Genomic DNA, 15562 nt, shown 5'->3' with positions numbered 1-15562 from the left:
CAATTGGATGAATTTTGGACCTACTTGAAGAGTAGTGAGAATTGATTAATCCTTGTTATTTCACATGCATGGTGTTCTTCCAATTATTTGTGGTCTTTGCAATGTATATCATTTTTGGAAGACCTTCAAAGATAGGGTCACTGACAATTTGTCTCCCATCGAAGGATGTGTAGGAATGTATGATGAAGGATCATTAATATTGAGCCCTAACTACTTGTATTTAGACCTCATATGAGTGGACATACAAATAGAGATGAAATTCATATACACCAAAATACCACTCAAAAGTGATATGAAATGTTAAGTTTTGATGCCACTAATCTAGCACCCAAGGGAGAAGACTATGTTTATTAACTTTATTATATAGGTTTGATAGGGTCATTTGTGGAAATGAATTATAAGTGAGGGAGATTCAAAATAGGTAATACAAATGAAACAAGGAACTCAAAGAAGGCAATCTACAACATGGGTAGAAATAAAATAATAGTTTTATTATGCTCATTCGATACAATATATATGAGAACGTGTGTGATGGCTTTCTTCTCTTCTAGCTACCAAGAATGCAATGTAAATTATTATATAAAGATATACAAGGGAAAGGAGATGAAATATCAATTGAACCAAACAATTTCATATCTACTTTGTGGCTAATGGACAACCATGAACGTCAAGTTAGAATTTGGAGTTTGACCTGTGCCAATTGGGATGAGAAATATGCTAACAAAACCACAACGGCTAATTAGTGATCACTAAATCTTAAACCAAAAGAACTCAAGTATCTAGTAGTTTGGATATATAGATAGTTGTAGGTCATCAATATGCATCAAATAGCTATTAAAGCTCAGCTTATCATAAAACATCTATACTCTAGCATCAAGATTACATCAATAAAAACATTAGCATTTTGACATCATAGGCATCACATCTCTTGGTCGGCACATCTTTGATATTGCTTCATCTGCAAGGAAGGTTTGACTCATTGAAAAAATATATCCTTCCATGTCCACATATGACAATCCTCATGCTTTTTTAAAAAGCATTTGATTTCATATAAAATCTAATTTTGGAAAGCATTTTATATCACATAAAAGGCCAAAACTGCATGAAAGGGATCCAACAACCACACAAAATTAGGAATCAAAGTTTCAGACTTGGAATCAAAACTAAAGTTTTACATTTGTACATACATGCCAATACACAATTATTTACATTACTCTTCTTTAGTATTTTATATAGACTATCAATCTCTCTATTTTAGAACCTATATTTTATATAGACTATCAATCTCTCTATTTTAGCACCTATAGTTATCAAATTGTTTTTCTAGCATGTGAACAATAACCAGAACTGTATAAAGGGCTATAGCTAAATTTCACATCATTCTTCCTTTCACTACTAAACATTAAATTCACAGTAGTAATTGACCTATGAAAGTTGGGATTAAGATGCCTCAACCTTAGGAGTCCCAAGAATGTTATTTAATTTTCTTTAATGGTCCTATGTGCTGATTTTATTTATTTAATGAATTATGATAAGTTTCCAAAGTGCAAAGCTTAATTGTGGGGCTCGATGGTGTTGGCGGCAATATTGTACACGAATAAAACTAGTTAATTAAGTTGTAATTGTCTTTGTTAGTTCGGTAACTAAGGGATGGTAGTTACGGGTGCGACGGTTGGCCCTCACACCCCCTCGGTACCTTTATATACCTTAGAAGGTAACTTGTAAGACACACATGATTATGAACGGAATAGCATTTCTTATGTTTTATCTGATATCTATGGCATTATTATTTTGCATTGTGTGTTCTATCTATATGTTCTAAACCGTTCACCCAGAGGGTAAACATCTGGCGTCGTTGCTAAAATTTATCCAGAGCACGGGAGTATACTACATGGCACACAGATAATGGGACAACCATTGGCTGAAGGGACAAGTAGTAACCCGGACGAAGAACCTGAAGAACTATTTGAAGGAGAAAAAGCACTTACGAAGGATTTTTCATGCATCCTCCAAGTGGCAATTGAAACACACGTGTGAAGGGAAGCCACCACCGAGGATGTTCCCAAGGACGCTGTCTGGAGTGCACTTGGGGTAAGCCCAGCGGTAAATCGGTTGATGAGCAATCTGCCCAGCCTCTTGGCACAGGCGTTTTTGGCTCTCTAAAGCCGCAAGGAAGAGACCTATCGGGAAAACCGACGCAAATCCTACGGGAGTTTAACGAGCACCAAGAGGAGCGCAATGAAACCGACCGAGGGATGAATAATTCGTGAATGTGTACGGGCTAAGAAGAATAAAAGAGGAACACCCCATTGTAGTGGCATACATTGTATACCAGGGATGAATTAATACAAGTGTTCTTTTCAATATGATGCCTTGTTTTATTGCATAAAGAGAATTTGAATTAATGCCCAATCTGCAAAATAAAGACAAAAATAAGAAGGAATACATTAGGGACTCTGAAGCCGCCCAACAAGCATTAATTCTCGAGTAACAAATAGAGAGAAGGAGAAGATTTAAGAGGATTACCGAGGAAAGAAGCGCCGTAAATGGCAACAATGGTTCTAGCGAGGGCCAGGTTTCCACACTAATAGAAACCACCAAGAAACGTTTGGGGGACCTTTCCCTAACATTGGAGGAGATCAGTGACGGGAGTACGGTAGAATCGTACACGCCATACAGAGGTGCTAAGACCAGGACGGAAGACGAGACAGAGAGCGAGGATAGAGAAGCTGAGGATATCGGTGCGACCGAAGGTGTGGGAGGACACAAGGTCACAGTAGTAGCAGCAATCTGTTCGGGACAGGCTCATCAAAACATGGTAGTCAGAGAAACTTGGTGGGACCCAACAGACCAAATCTTAGCGGAATACCCTCGGGAGGACAAGTGCCTGGGGGAGGAGTTCCTGGAGGATTAAATTCGAGTTTCGGAGGACAGATCGGGCCGCCGCCAAGAAACGTAATGGCGAATCGACAAAAACTACCGAAGTTCATCGAAGATGGGAAAGAAGACCCTATATGGCACTGTTGTACATGTGAGACAATCTGGTCAACCAATGGTGTGGCCTACAGGGCTGAATGGGTGGTGCAATTTCTCGCCACCCTACGAGGAGTAGCCATCGATTGGTACTCAGATGCTAACAAAACCCAACTGACAACTTGGGATGCATTGCATAAAGCCTTCGAAAAGGAGTTTCGACTCCTCAAAGATGATAATGAAATTGTAGCGGAAATCCTTAGCACCAAGCAAGGGAAAAGTGAGACCATCCACGCATATAGCCGACGCCTCAAGGAATTGTTGGGGAGAATGGATAATCAGCCCGAAGATGGGTTAAAGAAAAGATGGTTTGTGGAGGGCCTAAAATCATTACTCAAAAGATAAATAAAAATTGTACCCCCCACATCCTACGACGATGCCTATAATCGAGCAATGGACCTGGAGAGTGAAGGGAAGACGTCCAGGAAAAAGAAAGACAGATCCTCTGAAGAGGAGGACTCCTCCGATGGAAGTAGCAGCGACGAGGGGTCGAGTAAAAAGGTGCAAGCCCTTCAAAAAGATATGCACTGCATGATGAAGGAGTTCAAGAGTATGAAGGGAAGCACCAGCAAAAATGAGGAAGTATGGTGCGCAGAATGTAAGGAGGAAGGTCACACAAAAGGCTCTTGTCCAAAAAAGGCCTTCTGCGATATTTGCCAAGTGTTGGAACATTCTACCAAAGAATGTCCCTACAACATGAAGACATGCAGGAACCAAGTGCTCTTCACCCAGGAGCAGTTGTCAGCAACAGCGAGCACATCGTAGCCCCAAGCCAACACCACAGCATCATCTAGCGTTTACAGAGGTAACCGAAGGGGAGGAAGAGGCAACAATAGTAATAGCAATAATCGGAGTCGGATGCAGTATGATGCCAAGGGATGGCTAATGATTCAGTGTCGGGCATGCAACCAGTGGGGTCACTTTGCGCGGGACTGCCAGAAAGAGGAGGCATCACAACACTTGTGCAGATGGTGTGAACCTCGACCACGACGAGACAAATTGCCCCAAGATAGGGGTTAACCTCCTCAACATTGAGAAGACTGGGGAGAAAGAAGTATTGGTGATCACCCGCGCTCAGACAAAAAAGGCCACTTATCCAGACCTACGTACGAAGAAGGAGAGATTACGAGAGGCGAAAGCCAATATTGAACATGAGATGACGGCCGAACAATGGAACAAGGAGGTGGTGAGTACATCATCTCGTACGGAAGCTGAAAATAACATCATTGGGCAAGTATTGTAGATGGAAGTGCCTATAAGGGTAAAAGACCTTCTAGAAACAATGCCACAGTTGAGAACCGCCATTTTTAGTTCCATGCAAACCACTACGCAGGCACCTTTGCGTGCCACACAAGCGGAAGTTCCGATTGGCCCCTCGGCTGGCCCAATGTTGTTGGCCTTAAATAGTGGTCGGCATCCTGCTATAGTAGAGATGGAAATTCTCAGGGCTATACTCAAAGACACCTTCGTGGATGGAGGTTCAGGGTGAATGTACTGCCAAAGGATACGTGGAAGAAGCTCGGGAAGCCAACACTATGGCCACCCACGTTCAACTTGGTAGGTGCAGACCCCCACGCCATCAAGCCACTCGGCACCCTAATGGCCCAACAGGTCACCATCGGCATGCAACCCTTCCTACTAGATTTTGTGGTAATCCCACTCAAGAAGAAGGGGTACGACGCCATCTTAGGCAAAGGGTGGCTAGTTACAGCAAAGGTGAACCACGACTGGAAGAACACCCTTTCCATGGAGAAAGGAGGGCGGAAGTACACCATTGATCTGAGGACCCAGGTTGTCAGCGAGGAACTTGTGTCATCTGACTCGGATTCAAAGGATTCAAACAAATGGGAGTGGGACTCCTATGAAGGTAAAGATGAGAGGGAACCAAATGAGGAAGGAGTGCTGGAACTTGGCGGATGTTCAGAAGATGACACTTCCTCATTGAATGGACTCTTCCACTGGCAAATGAAAGACTATGAAGTGTTTCACCCTTCTTGTCACATGCTACAGATTGAGGACGAGCCAGGTGAGAAGGAGGAGTTTCCGCCAGAATACACGAAGTACAAGGAGGGAGACGCCAAAGTAAATAATGTTCCGACGTACGAATTTTCGAAGGATAGGCCAATGTGGTATGAAGACCCCACCGTGAAGGAGACAAACTTGGGAGACACTGCCAGTGCTCGAAATATTTGGGTAGGCGACGATTGGAGCCCAGTGCTGAAGGCTGCAGCATTCAAAATTTCCTGGAATACAAGGACGTATTCGCATGGTCCTACAAGGACCCAAAGGGGTTCCCGCCAGAAATGTGTGTCCATCGGATACCACTGGTACGGAAGAGGCTGCACCGAATGAATAAAAACTATGTTGCCAGAGTGAACGAAGCAATCGAACGGATGCTGGAGGCCGGCATTATGTTTCGGGTGGAGACAAGTGAATGGGTCTCGCCGATTGTGATCTCACTTAAGAAGGAGGCCAACCAGATCCACATCTGCGTGGATTTTCGGTGCCTCAACGCAGTCACCATCAAGGACCCGTTTCCCATACCTTTCACAAACAGTATCCTGGAGGAGGTGGCTGGCCATGAGATGTACTCATTTCTCGACGGCTTCTCAGGATACAACCAGATTTCGATAGCTGAGGAGGACAAGCTGAAGACCACCTTTGTGGTGGAAGATGGAGTCTATGCCTACAACCAAATGCCATTCGGGTTGTGCAATGCTCTCGCAACCTTCCAGAGGATAGTCCTTCACATCTTTGATAAGATATCGGTGGGAAATTTTAAAGCCTTTTCGAATGACTGGTCGATCTTCAATAGCGAAGATGCTCACTTGGTGGCGCTGGGAAAATGCATGGAGCGATGTCAAAGGGCCAGGCTCGCCTTAAATCCACGGAAATGTCGATTCATGGTACCACAAGGGAAGTTGTTGGGCCATATCGTCTGTAAAGCCGGACTGAAAACTGACCTGGATAAGGTACGGGTAATTGTAGAAATGGAGTCGCCCATTGATGTGATAGGAGTCAAGTCCTTTTTGGGACACATTGGATATTATCGAAAGTTCATCAAGAACTTTGCCCAGCTTTCATTTCCACTCGACAAACTAACAAGAAAGGGCGAACCATACATATGGGAATCGGCACAAGGGGAAGCATTTGAGGAACTCAAGACGAGACTGGTGGCAGCACCCATTCTGACCTATCCAAACTGGGATCGAGAATTCCATGTACACGTAGATGCCTCGAACTATGCCATTGGGGCTACGCTAGCTAAGGAAGGGGCACACGGATTGGATCACCCCATCTATTTTGCGAGTAGGTTGATGTCGAAAGCCAAGAGGAACTACAGTACCACCGGGAGGGAGGCCCTCAGAATGGTCTATGTCGTACAAAAATTTTGACACTACTTGTTGGCGACACCCTTCACCTTCTATGTGGACCATCAGGCCTTGATGTACCTGGTAAACAAGCCCATCATCCAAGGCAAGATAAGGAGGTGGCTACTGCTACTTCAAGAGTTTACATTCACAATAATTGTACGGCCAGGCAAAAGTCATGTCATTGCTGACCAATTGTCCCGGATAAGGTCCGAAGAGCCGCCAGAAGGGGTAAATGACGACTTTCCAGATGCTCGCCTATTCAAGATCGCAATACTACCACCATGGTATACTGTCATTGGGGAATATCTCTCCACTTCCGTATTCCCCCAAGGCATGCCACCGAGAGAATGAAGAAAACTTGTGTTGTGAAGCCGCACGTTCCAATTGATTAATGGTTTATTGTATAAAATGGGGCCCGACGAGGTGTTACGTCGGTGTGTGATGGAGGAAGAGGTGCCAAGCGTCCTGAGGGAAGCGCATGAGGCACCTGCGGGAGGCCATATGGGACCAGACACTACGGCAAGGAAGGTGTTGCTAGCAGGCCTCTGGTGGCCCACATTGTATAATGATGCGAGAGAATGGGTAGTAGGTTGTGATACCTGTCAGAGAGCAGGGAGGCCACTGAAAAGGGATTTCATGCCCCTCAACCCTTCGCATGCTCAAGAACTATTCGAGCGCTGGGGGCTGGATTTTATCGGGCCACTCAAGATGAGCCGCGCTAGGAGGTGTCACTACATTGTGGTAGCCACGGAATATCTAACCAAGTGGGTTGAAGTGCGGGCCCTACCTGACAACTCGGTCGTAAGTACAGCAAGATTCATCTACGAGCAAATCATTACACGGTATGGGATCCCTATGCAGTTGACAAGCGACAGGGGTGGACATTTTGTGAACCACATTATTAAACTCCTTACTATGAAATTCAAGATTTTCCATTCACTGTCTAGCCCCTATTACCCACGAGCCAATAGGCAGGCCGAGGCTACCAACAAGATTCTCGTGGGCGTAATTTACAAGTCATGTGGTGTCGAGGGAGAAGACTGGGAAGAAAAATTACCTTCGGTCTTGTGGGCCTACTGCACAACCTGCAAGGTGACCACCGGCCAGACTTCGTTCCAACTCATGTACGGGCAGGAAGTTGTGGTGCCAGCGGAATTCATGGTGCCAAGCCTTCACATTATAGTGGAGAACAGACTCGGGGATATGAAGAGCCTGACGGAGAGACTGTATGCCTTAAGCAAGCTGGACGAAAAAAGAATGATGGCACAATGGGCCACAGAGGCAGCCCAGCAAAGACGGAAGGTCTGGCACAACAAGCATCTTCGGCGAATGAAGTTTACTCCGGGGCAATTAGTGTTGAAATGCAATGGGAGGAACGAAATCAAACCAGGAAAATTTAAAGTGCGATGGCTAGGCCCCTTCAAGGTATGCGAGGTCAATGCCAACGGGGCGATTAAGTTGTGGACGCTCGACGGGAAGGAGATACCAGACGCCGTCAATGGGTCAAAATTAAAAAGGTACCACGAACAGAGACGGGTGATCGATCTCGAACCCTCTAGAAGAAATAAATAGAGAAACAAAAAAACAAAAACAAAAAAGTGTGGTCGTATGGGTCCATACAACAGCTGATCGTACGACCGAAAAAAAAACAAGTGTGTGCGCGTACGGTGGCACTCGCCGTACGGTGGGGGCCACGCAGGTGGCACCACGGGTCCACCATGCAGTGGCACTGCGGGGTCACCGTGCGGTGGCTATATAACCGCATGCAATATCAAAGAGGCCGAGGATACGGGAACCATTCCGAGGGTAAAATCGTAGAGGAAGAAGATTGCACACCCGCACGCCAAGTACATCGCACGTCAGCCGTACATCATACTTGAGATTGGAAGGAAGGGCAACACCTACAAGAAGATTAAAAAAAAACCCTATAAAAGGAGACCAAGGGAATTAATTGGGGATCAATGGACACAAACAAGAACAAGGCGGACTGGAGAAAACAGTTACAGCCGTTAGAAGACAAATTACAAGGAGGTAGAAGAACTTCAGAATCAAGTGCAGACACAGGCAAGCGAGTTTTGCTCGATGGTGTTGGCGGCAATATTGTACACGAATAAAACTAGTTAATTAAGTTGTAATTGTCTTTGTTAGTTCGGTAACCGAGGGATGGTAGTTACGGGTGCAACGGTTGGCCCTCGCACCCCCTCGGTACCTTTATATACCTTAGAAGGTAACTTGTAAGATACACATGATTATGAACGGACTAGCATTCCTTATGTTTTATCTGATATCTATGGCATTATTATTCTGCATTGTGTGTTCTATCTGTATGTTTTAAACCGTTCACCCAGAGGGTAAACAGATGGCAAGTTGGGTGCAACAAGCTTTGAGGTGAAAGGAGATTGTCAAAGTTGGGTCAAGGAGGGAACTTTAGAGAAGTAAAATTCTTAGGAGCTTCTCAAAACCCCCTCCAAGTGACATGTGGCAATTGCAATCTTTAGCACGTTTTTGGAAAGATTTTCAGCGGGACCAAATCTTCCACTTGGATAGGCTTGGAGTAAAATGGAAAGTTCCAAATTAGCAAAAGGCTTGTTTATCTCATCTTAGATGATTTATGTTTTTGGAATAAATAATATTTGTATTAAATATTATTTTTGAAAGAGTTGTGCACAAAGGAAGTTTCTAATTATAGGTTGTAGATACATTGAATGTGGACGCTTCTGAGAAGTTGCTTCCTTTTGCATTGTAAGTTCTATAAATGTAAGAATTGCTAGAGGAGTTGATGAGGAGAGGAGTTCATTTTATAGGGGTTATGTTGTCGGATTTTCTCCAGGATGGAGCAGGATGTAAATCTTCATGTTAAGGACTAGAGCCTGAAGATTGTATTGTAACTGTATTTTTGTTGCTGAATAATACAATGACTCTCTAGTTTTGGAGTGTGGGGATTTTTACTCGAAAGGATTTTCCCCACAGTAAAATCTGTGTTCTAATTTTTTCTCTTTTTCTTTTGTTTTATGGTTCTGTGTTATTGAATCTAAATGTATGCATGTTGTTGAAACTGCTCTTCGATCTGGCAAGTTCTAAAATTGCAATCACTTTCCTGTAAGGGTAAATGTGGGAAATAAATTGTGCCTGATTCCGCTTTATGGCATAGTAGTGTGCGCTTGTAATTAATACTGGATGTGCATACTGATCTCAGAGGTCTATTTTCTGGGATGCTCAATTTCCCTTCAATGAAGAAATGGAGAAGTTAGAGAACAGGGGAAAAGAGGCTATAATAGAAGCAATCACCTTCCCTCTTGTTGGAAAAGGTTGACCTCTTGATAATCGCTTGCAACCTGCAAGCATTCTCTTTTTTTCTAACAAATCTAATTAATAGCCATAAAAAATATTGAAAGACATGGGTATATCCAATTGCATTGCTAATTTATTAAGAGAAAATCTTCATTGGCAACCCAACATGACATATCTAACAAGGCAACTAGTTTCTAATTATTTGTGTTAGCACAACACAAAACTTGCATGCAAATGAGAACAGCCAAACATTTATGTAAACATAAACTCCTTGCGTAGAGTAACATTCATTAACTTGTATTTCATATAAAATCATATAAATCTGATTACTATCAACTTTTTTGCTTTGTATCTTGCAACTCATAAAAGAGAGTTGCCATTGAAATTTATAGGTATGAGTTGAAATTTATAGGTATCAATTCTTCAAAGAGTGCAACAAGAAATCGAAATCAAATTGATGACCTTTTAGACTTTTTTTTTAATGTTAGGGTTAAAACAAATTGGATTGCATTGAAAATTGATGCTTACATGTGTCTCCTCCTCCCTCTAAGGGAGAACCCACCGAATCCCAGTGGTGGTTATAGTTATATTAAAAATATAATCAGAATTATAGCTACCCTAACTTGGATTTCTTTGGGCAGCAAGTCGCATTTATGGGATGCGTGATGGAAAAAGAGTAAAATGGATAATTTTAAAGTATTATTATTTGTAAAGTGTTATTTTTACTTCATTTATTCATCGTTCTCAAAACATACTGGTGATTTTAAATGTTTTGTAAGTGTAATTTGGTTTGTACAACTTTTGATATAAACTTTCAATTCATCTATAGCCTTGAGCAATAATTGTGCTTCCCATATAGCAAGTTCTCCAACACTATAAAGCCTTTGTAAAAGGGGCACGAACCTACACGTCAAATTATTCATTGGGCTTTGAAATCTCAAGACAATGAACATTATGGGCTCCACGACCTTGAAAGAGTTCTTATGGGAAAATGAAGTTGTGTGAGGTGAAATTTGTTACGTCCATTGAAACACTAGCAAAAGGGGATGGGAACCATGTGAACTAAAAAAATTCATGAAAACGAACTAAATACATGAAGTTCAAACCAGAGTTCCCAGACTCGTCGCGAGTCATGCAAGTTCGTCGAGTTTTGACCATAACTCACCTGACTCGCGAGTCCGGCAAGTTATGGCAAAACTCGCCGAGTCCGAGCTCCAGGACTTGGCCACGACAGGTCAATGTTTTGACTTGGAAAAAACAAAAAAAGCATGAAGTTGTTTGACAAGTTAGTCTCTTCGTTAGGATTCATATATGGAATATAAAATTTAAGTATAAGTTTCTTATACTTTAAGTTATATTCCATATATATTGTCAGGATGTTTGAGAGTGGTTTCAGACCTCCATGAGTTATAATGCAAAATCTAGTTTTTGGAGGATCCTTTAAATTTCCAGACAGTCAAATTTCAGGCCATTTCAGGATCAGGATGACATTCTAGAATTTTAAGGCAAGTTCACTCTGACCTTGATGTAAGGGACGTGACCTAGGAGGACACTATGCATTCAACCAAGGTTTGATTTAGCAACTTGAAGCGTGACCGAATAGTACACAAAAACCCTAGGAATGATCTAAATAACCCCTAATCACTCAACTGACCTAACCTCCTTCACTCCACCTTGAGGAGATCCACTTGACTTGATGACCTTTGAGAAACTCAATCCCTTCAATGCAAAGGCTAAGACACTAAAACGACCAACAACAAAACTAAAAGAGATAACCCTAGAAAGCAAAAAGTGGGGGTCTTCATTTGCAATGGGGCGATGTGTGAGTACCTCACAACAGGGATGTTTCTTAAAATTTTGAAAAAAGGGGGTGAGTTGGGGACATTTCCTACCTATTCCCACATCCCAAAAAAATCACCCATGGGGCACAAGGTTATTTTTGGCAAGGGACGTGTGTCTCTGAGGAGCATATTTTCAAACCCTTCTGGCCTCACAAGTCCCCCTTCCATCCAACATATATATAGCCTAAAAACTAAGAGGTCCAAGAAAGACCAAGGTCAATTATAGTCCCAAGGTAAAACCTAAGTTCAACAAGCACACTATTTAATGCTATCATACACAAGCACTCCTTATAGTTTCCAAGTGAAGATGTTCATGATGTCTCATGTTGGTGCTCCCAGAATTTCAATTTGGCCAGAGAAAATACTAAACAAAAACCCCAAACAAGTAGATACTCTACCAGCATACCTTTCATGGCATAACAAGCTAGCACACATTATAATTGGGCTTTATTCAATAATGGGTGCATGAAACAAGTTTTAAATCATTAAAAATCTCTTAATTTGAAGGGTTTTTTTTTGTCAAGTCGTTGTCGAGTCATAGCCAAGTCACGAGTCGAGTCGGCCTTGTCGGGTCCGAGTCTGGGAACTTTGGTTCAAACCCTTCATTGTCCATTGAAAACCCCAGTGTGATGATGTAGAAACCCCATTATAACTACTCAAACTACACTACCAATACAATTGTTTGTAGTATGACATAAGAAAAACTATAATTGTGCCTTTCATATAGCAAGTCCTCCAACACAGCAAAGCCTTTGTAAAATGAACACAAACCTACTAGTCAAAATCCTTTGTTGGGCTTTGAAATCTTAATACAACAAATGTTACGAGAAAAAGAAAATATGTGAGGTGGAAACTATTGTCCACTAATGCCCTAGCACAAGGAGATTGAAACCATGGAACAAAGAGATGGAAACCATGAGAACTAAAAAAATACATGAAAATAGATTAAATAATATTAACGTCAACCCCTTCATTGTCCATTAAAAAACCCAACATGATGAGATTCAGAAACCCCATGTTAACTACTCAAGCTAATACAATCATTTGCAGTATTAGGTAAGAATAGCAATTCATACTAGGAGATTTTCACAAGAATGTAACAATGGATGCTATACTTTAGAGCTGGTGTCCAATCACAATGCATGCAGTATGAGGGCATTGTAATCAGTGCACCTTGATTGATTGTGTATATACCATTTGAAGGGCCAATTGTCATTGGTTAATCCTAACAGTTGGGTTTTATTACTTACAACCATTTGATAACTTACGCTGCCTTACATGACAATTGAAATAACAAAATTAAATAGACACAGCATAACAAGACACCATGTATGCTTTGGTTAGAAAATCCAATGCGGCCTGTGGTATAAGACTAGATATAACACTTCCCCACGAATAAAACCCATCCATGACTCATGCCAAAAAAGCATTTGAGAGAGTGCCCATCAATCTCCAAGATCTCAACTTATTACACTATATCATCATAATGAATCATTCCCTAGAAATAAAATGTACATTTTAGTGCTTCAATGAAATTGTATATGCAACTATTTCAATAATAAGGTTATTAGAGTTTAAGGCATATCAACTTAAATTTTAACTACACAATGTGGACCAGAAAGGAATAAGTCTTGTCATCGCCACCCAATCTTGAGAATTTTGATTTAGGTCTTTTGCTTGCCACTCTTTTTTTTAATATTAGTTGAAGCGTAAAACCGGAAAGCTGTTATTTGGTAAATATTTTAATAGATTCTGAGTTCTTAATAATGTTGACAATGAAGATTATAATGGTCAAATGGTACTGATTCCACTCAGGAAGATGCTTGGCTCAAGATGTCACAAGGGGTTTTATCTATCAGCAATAAAGTGATGCCTTGCAACAACAATGAAACCAAACTGTCATTTAATTAAGAACTTAAAGTCCTAGACAGATTGGTGAAATAGTTGCCACTAACCAATGAGACTTACCCTGAAAGAAATATAATAGATGTGCCTTACTACTCTTTCTATGGATTCCATAGCGACAAGTGACTGCAAATACCCGATCCATGCATACCAGCAAAAGATAACATGGGTAATCAAAATAATTACTCAGAGCATGACAAGTCTAACAGACTCATGGGACTAAGAATGTCAGTTAGTGAAAAATGGCTTCTTCTTGCATGGTTCTTCCTTTCGGCAGAGATTTGTTTAACATAAAGTTCACACTGTCATCAATGAGGATTTTTTGTTATCACAACCCCACCTGGCATTCTCATATTAACAGCTGCCATCATGTTTACTTGAAAATATCATCTCTTCTCAAATAAGACATTCAAGGCATCACATAAACATGGCTATCTGAACATAATAGTCATGGAAGCACACAACCCATCCTTAATTGATATCACACAGAATGTAGTGTAACTTCACTGATTAGGCAAATGTATTATTGCCATCAAAAAGAAAAAGATCCTTTAACCGCATCCTACGCTGCCAAGAAACAGAAGTAATTCCCATCTACAGAAATGTGTAGGTCACAAATTGGAAGAATCCCAACTTTCATCAACTGCTGCAATTGTTTTCTTGTGAATCTGGGCACCACAACAGGCAATGATTCCTCTATCAAGTCCCTCTAGGTAAATCCCCTTAGAGAAATCAAGAGGAGATCCCCCAGCATCAGTCACAACACCCCCAGCTTCTTGTATGATAATAACTCCTGCTGCATGGTCCCATACTTTCTCTTTGTACCCGGCCCTCGCAAATTTCATAAATATCTCTGCATCACCTCGAGCTATAGCTGCATATTTTGCCATACTATAAACACGCAATGGACGATTTCTGAAAAATAAAACATCAATTCAGTCATCTAACAAACTATAAAAATACTCGCACAATAAATAAAACAAATGGTCAAGACCTAAAATAAATGTCCAGTGAAAAAGAAATTCCAAAACTAGAACTCACCTTAGCCCTAGGCTCTGAGCAAGTCCTTCTGTGAAGGAATGGTTTGAATTTTCTTTTTCAACTGGTTCACAAAATGTAGCTAATGCAGGATCATCAATAGATGAAACAGTGGCAGGCCTTGCTAAAGTTGACAACCCCAAATTTATTACGTCATTTACCAAAGGCTCCATCCAAGTTTGCCCGCTGCCCTTCTGTGTAGATAGCACACAGCCTCTACTCCATACTCCAGAATCTGGTGGGGACTGTTTAGACATTAGCTGATAATAGTGATGACGGTGGTTAAGCCACTCCCTTCTCATTGGATAGTTGGGGCAACCAAGAACTCCAAGTACGACCTCCCCATCTTCTATCATGGCAAGAGCTACTGCATATTGATCTCCTCGCACAAAACCAAGAGTGCCATCTACTGGATCCAGTACCCAGTGTCTTCCAATTGGTCCACCTTTAGAGCTCCCCTTGTTTATAGCATTAAGAACATCAAGTGTTCCTAGCGATTGCAGTGGGGACTCGAGCCCAAACATCGCTGCTTCACTAAGGCACTCATTCACTGTGTTTACCACTCCCTGCAGTAACTCATTTCCATCCCTTCCACTGAGTGCTTGTGTATCTTCTTCAGCAATAATAGAAATGTGCTCCTCCCCAAAATACTGTGTCAATACCCAGCTAATAACTGCTTGAACACTCCAATCTGCTTTAAAAATTGGAATGGAATTAGACAAATAATAAAATACATTTGTGTTAAATCAAGGCCAAAGCATGCTTTCTTTGAATAAATGTCTTTTCATTGAAAGACCAATAGTCAATTTAACAAGTAAAAGTATGAACTACATTCAAAGGCTGTTCAGAAAATTTTGTGATATCATGAAACAAACAACCATAGAATATTTGAATGGAACACATTTCTCTGACCCAAACGCTCTGAGCCTTTGAATAATAATGCTTATTATCTGGACCTTCCACTTAATTTGGTTCTTTCCCAATGTCTTTCTTCTCTTTTCACGCAGATTTTATTAACATGCATTGAGGGATCTAAAACCATATTTTGTGTGTTCGATTTCTACATTTTTAGTTTTATTA

At 41.4% G+C, this 15562-nt stretch overlaps 1 protein-coding gene across 1 annotated transcript; it reads right to left on the bottom strand.

Annotated features, from left to right (window-relative positions):
• Positions 1 to 13509: 13509 nt before the first annotated feature.
• On the bottom strand, positions 13510 to 15228 carry LOC131855800 (PAP-specific phosphatase HAL2-like; the record flags this gene model as incomplete). The annotated part of the gene is made up of 2 exons (XM_059208174.1): positions 13510 to 14359; positions 14486 to 15228. Coding segments are annotated over 2 exons (1047 nt in total), but the record flags the coding sequence as incomplete, so codon positions are not given.
• Between the last annotated feature and the right edge of the window lie 334 nt (positions 15229 to 15562).

This window comes from Cryptomeria japonica, chromosome 7 (genome assembly GCF_030272615.1).
Source record: "Cryptomeria japonica chromosome 7, Sugi_1.0, whole genome shotgun sequence".
Lineage (NCBI taxonomy): Eukaryota > Viridiplantae > Streptophyta > Pinopsida > Cupressales > Cupressaceae > Cryptomeria > Cryptomeria japonica.
The sequence above is the reverse complement of the archived record's forward strand: the minus strand, read 5'-3'. Positions and strand labels throughout refer to the sequence as shown.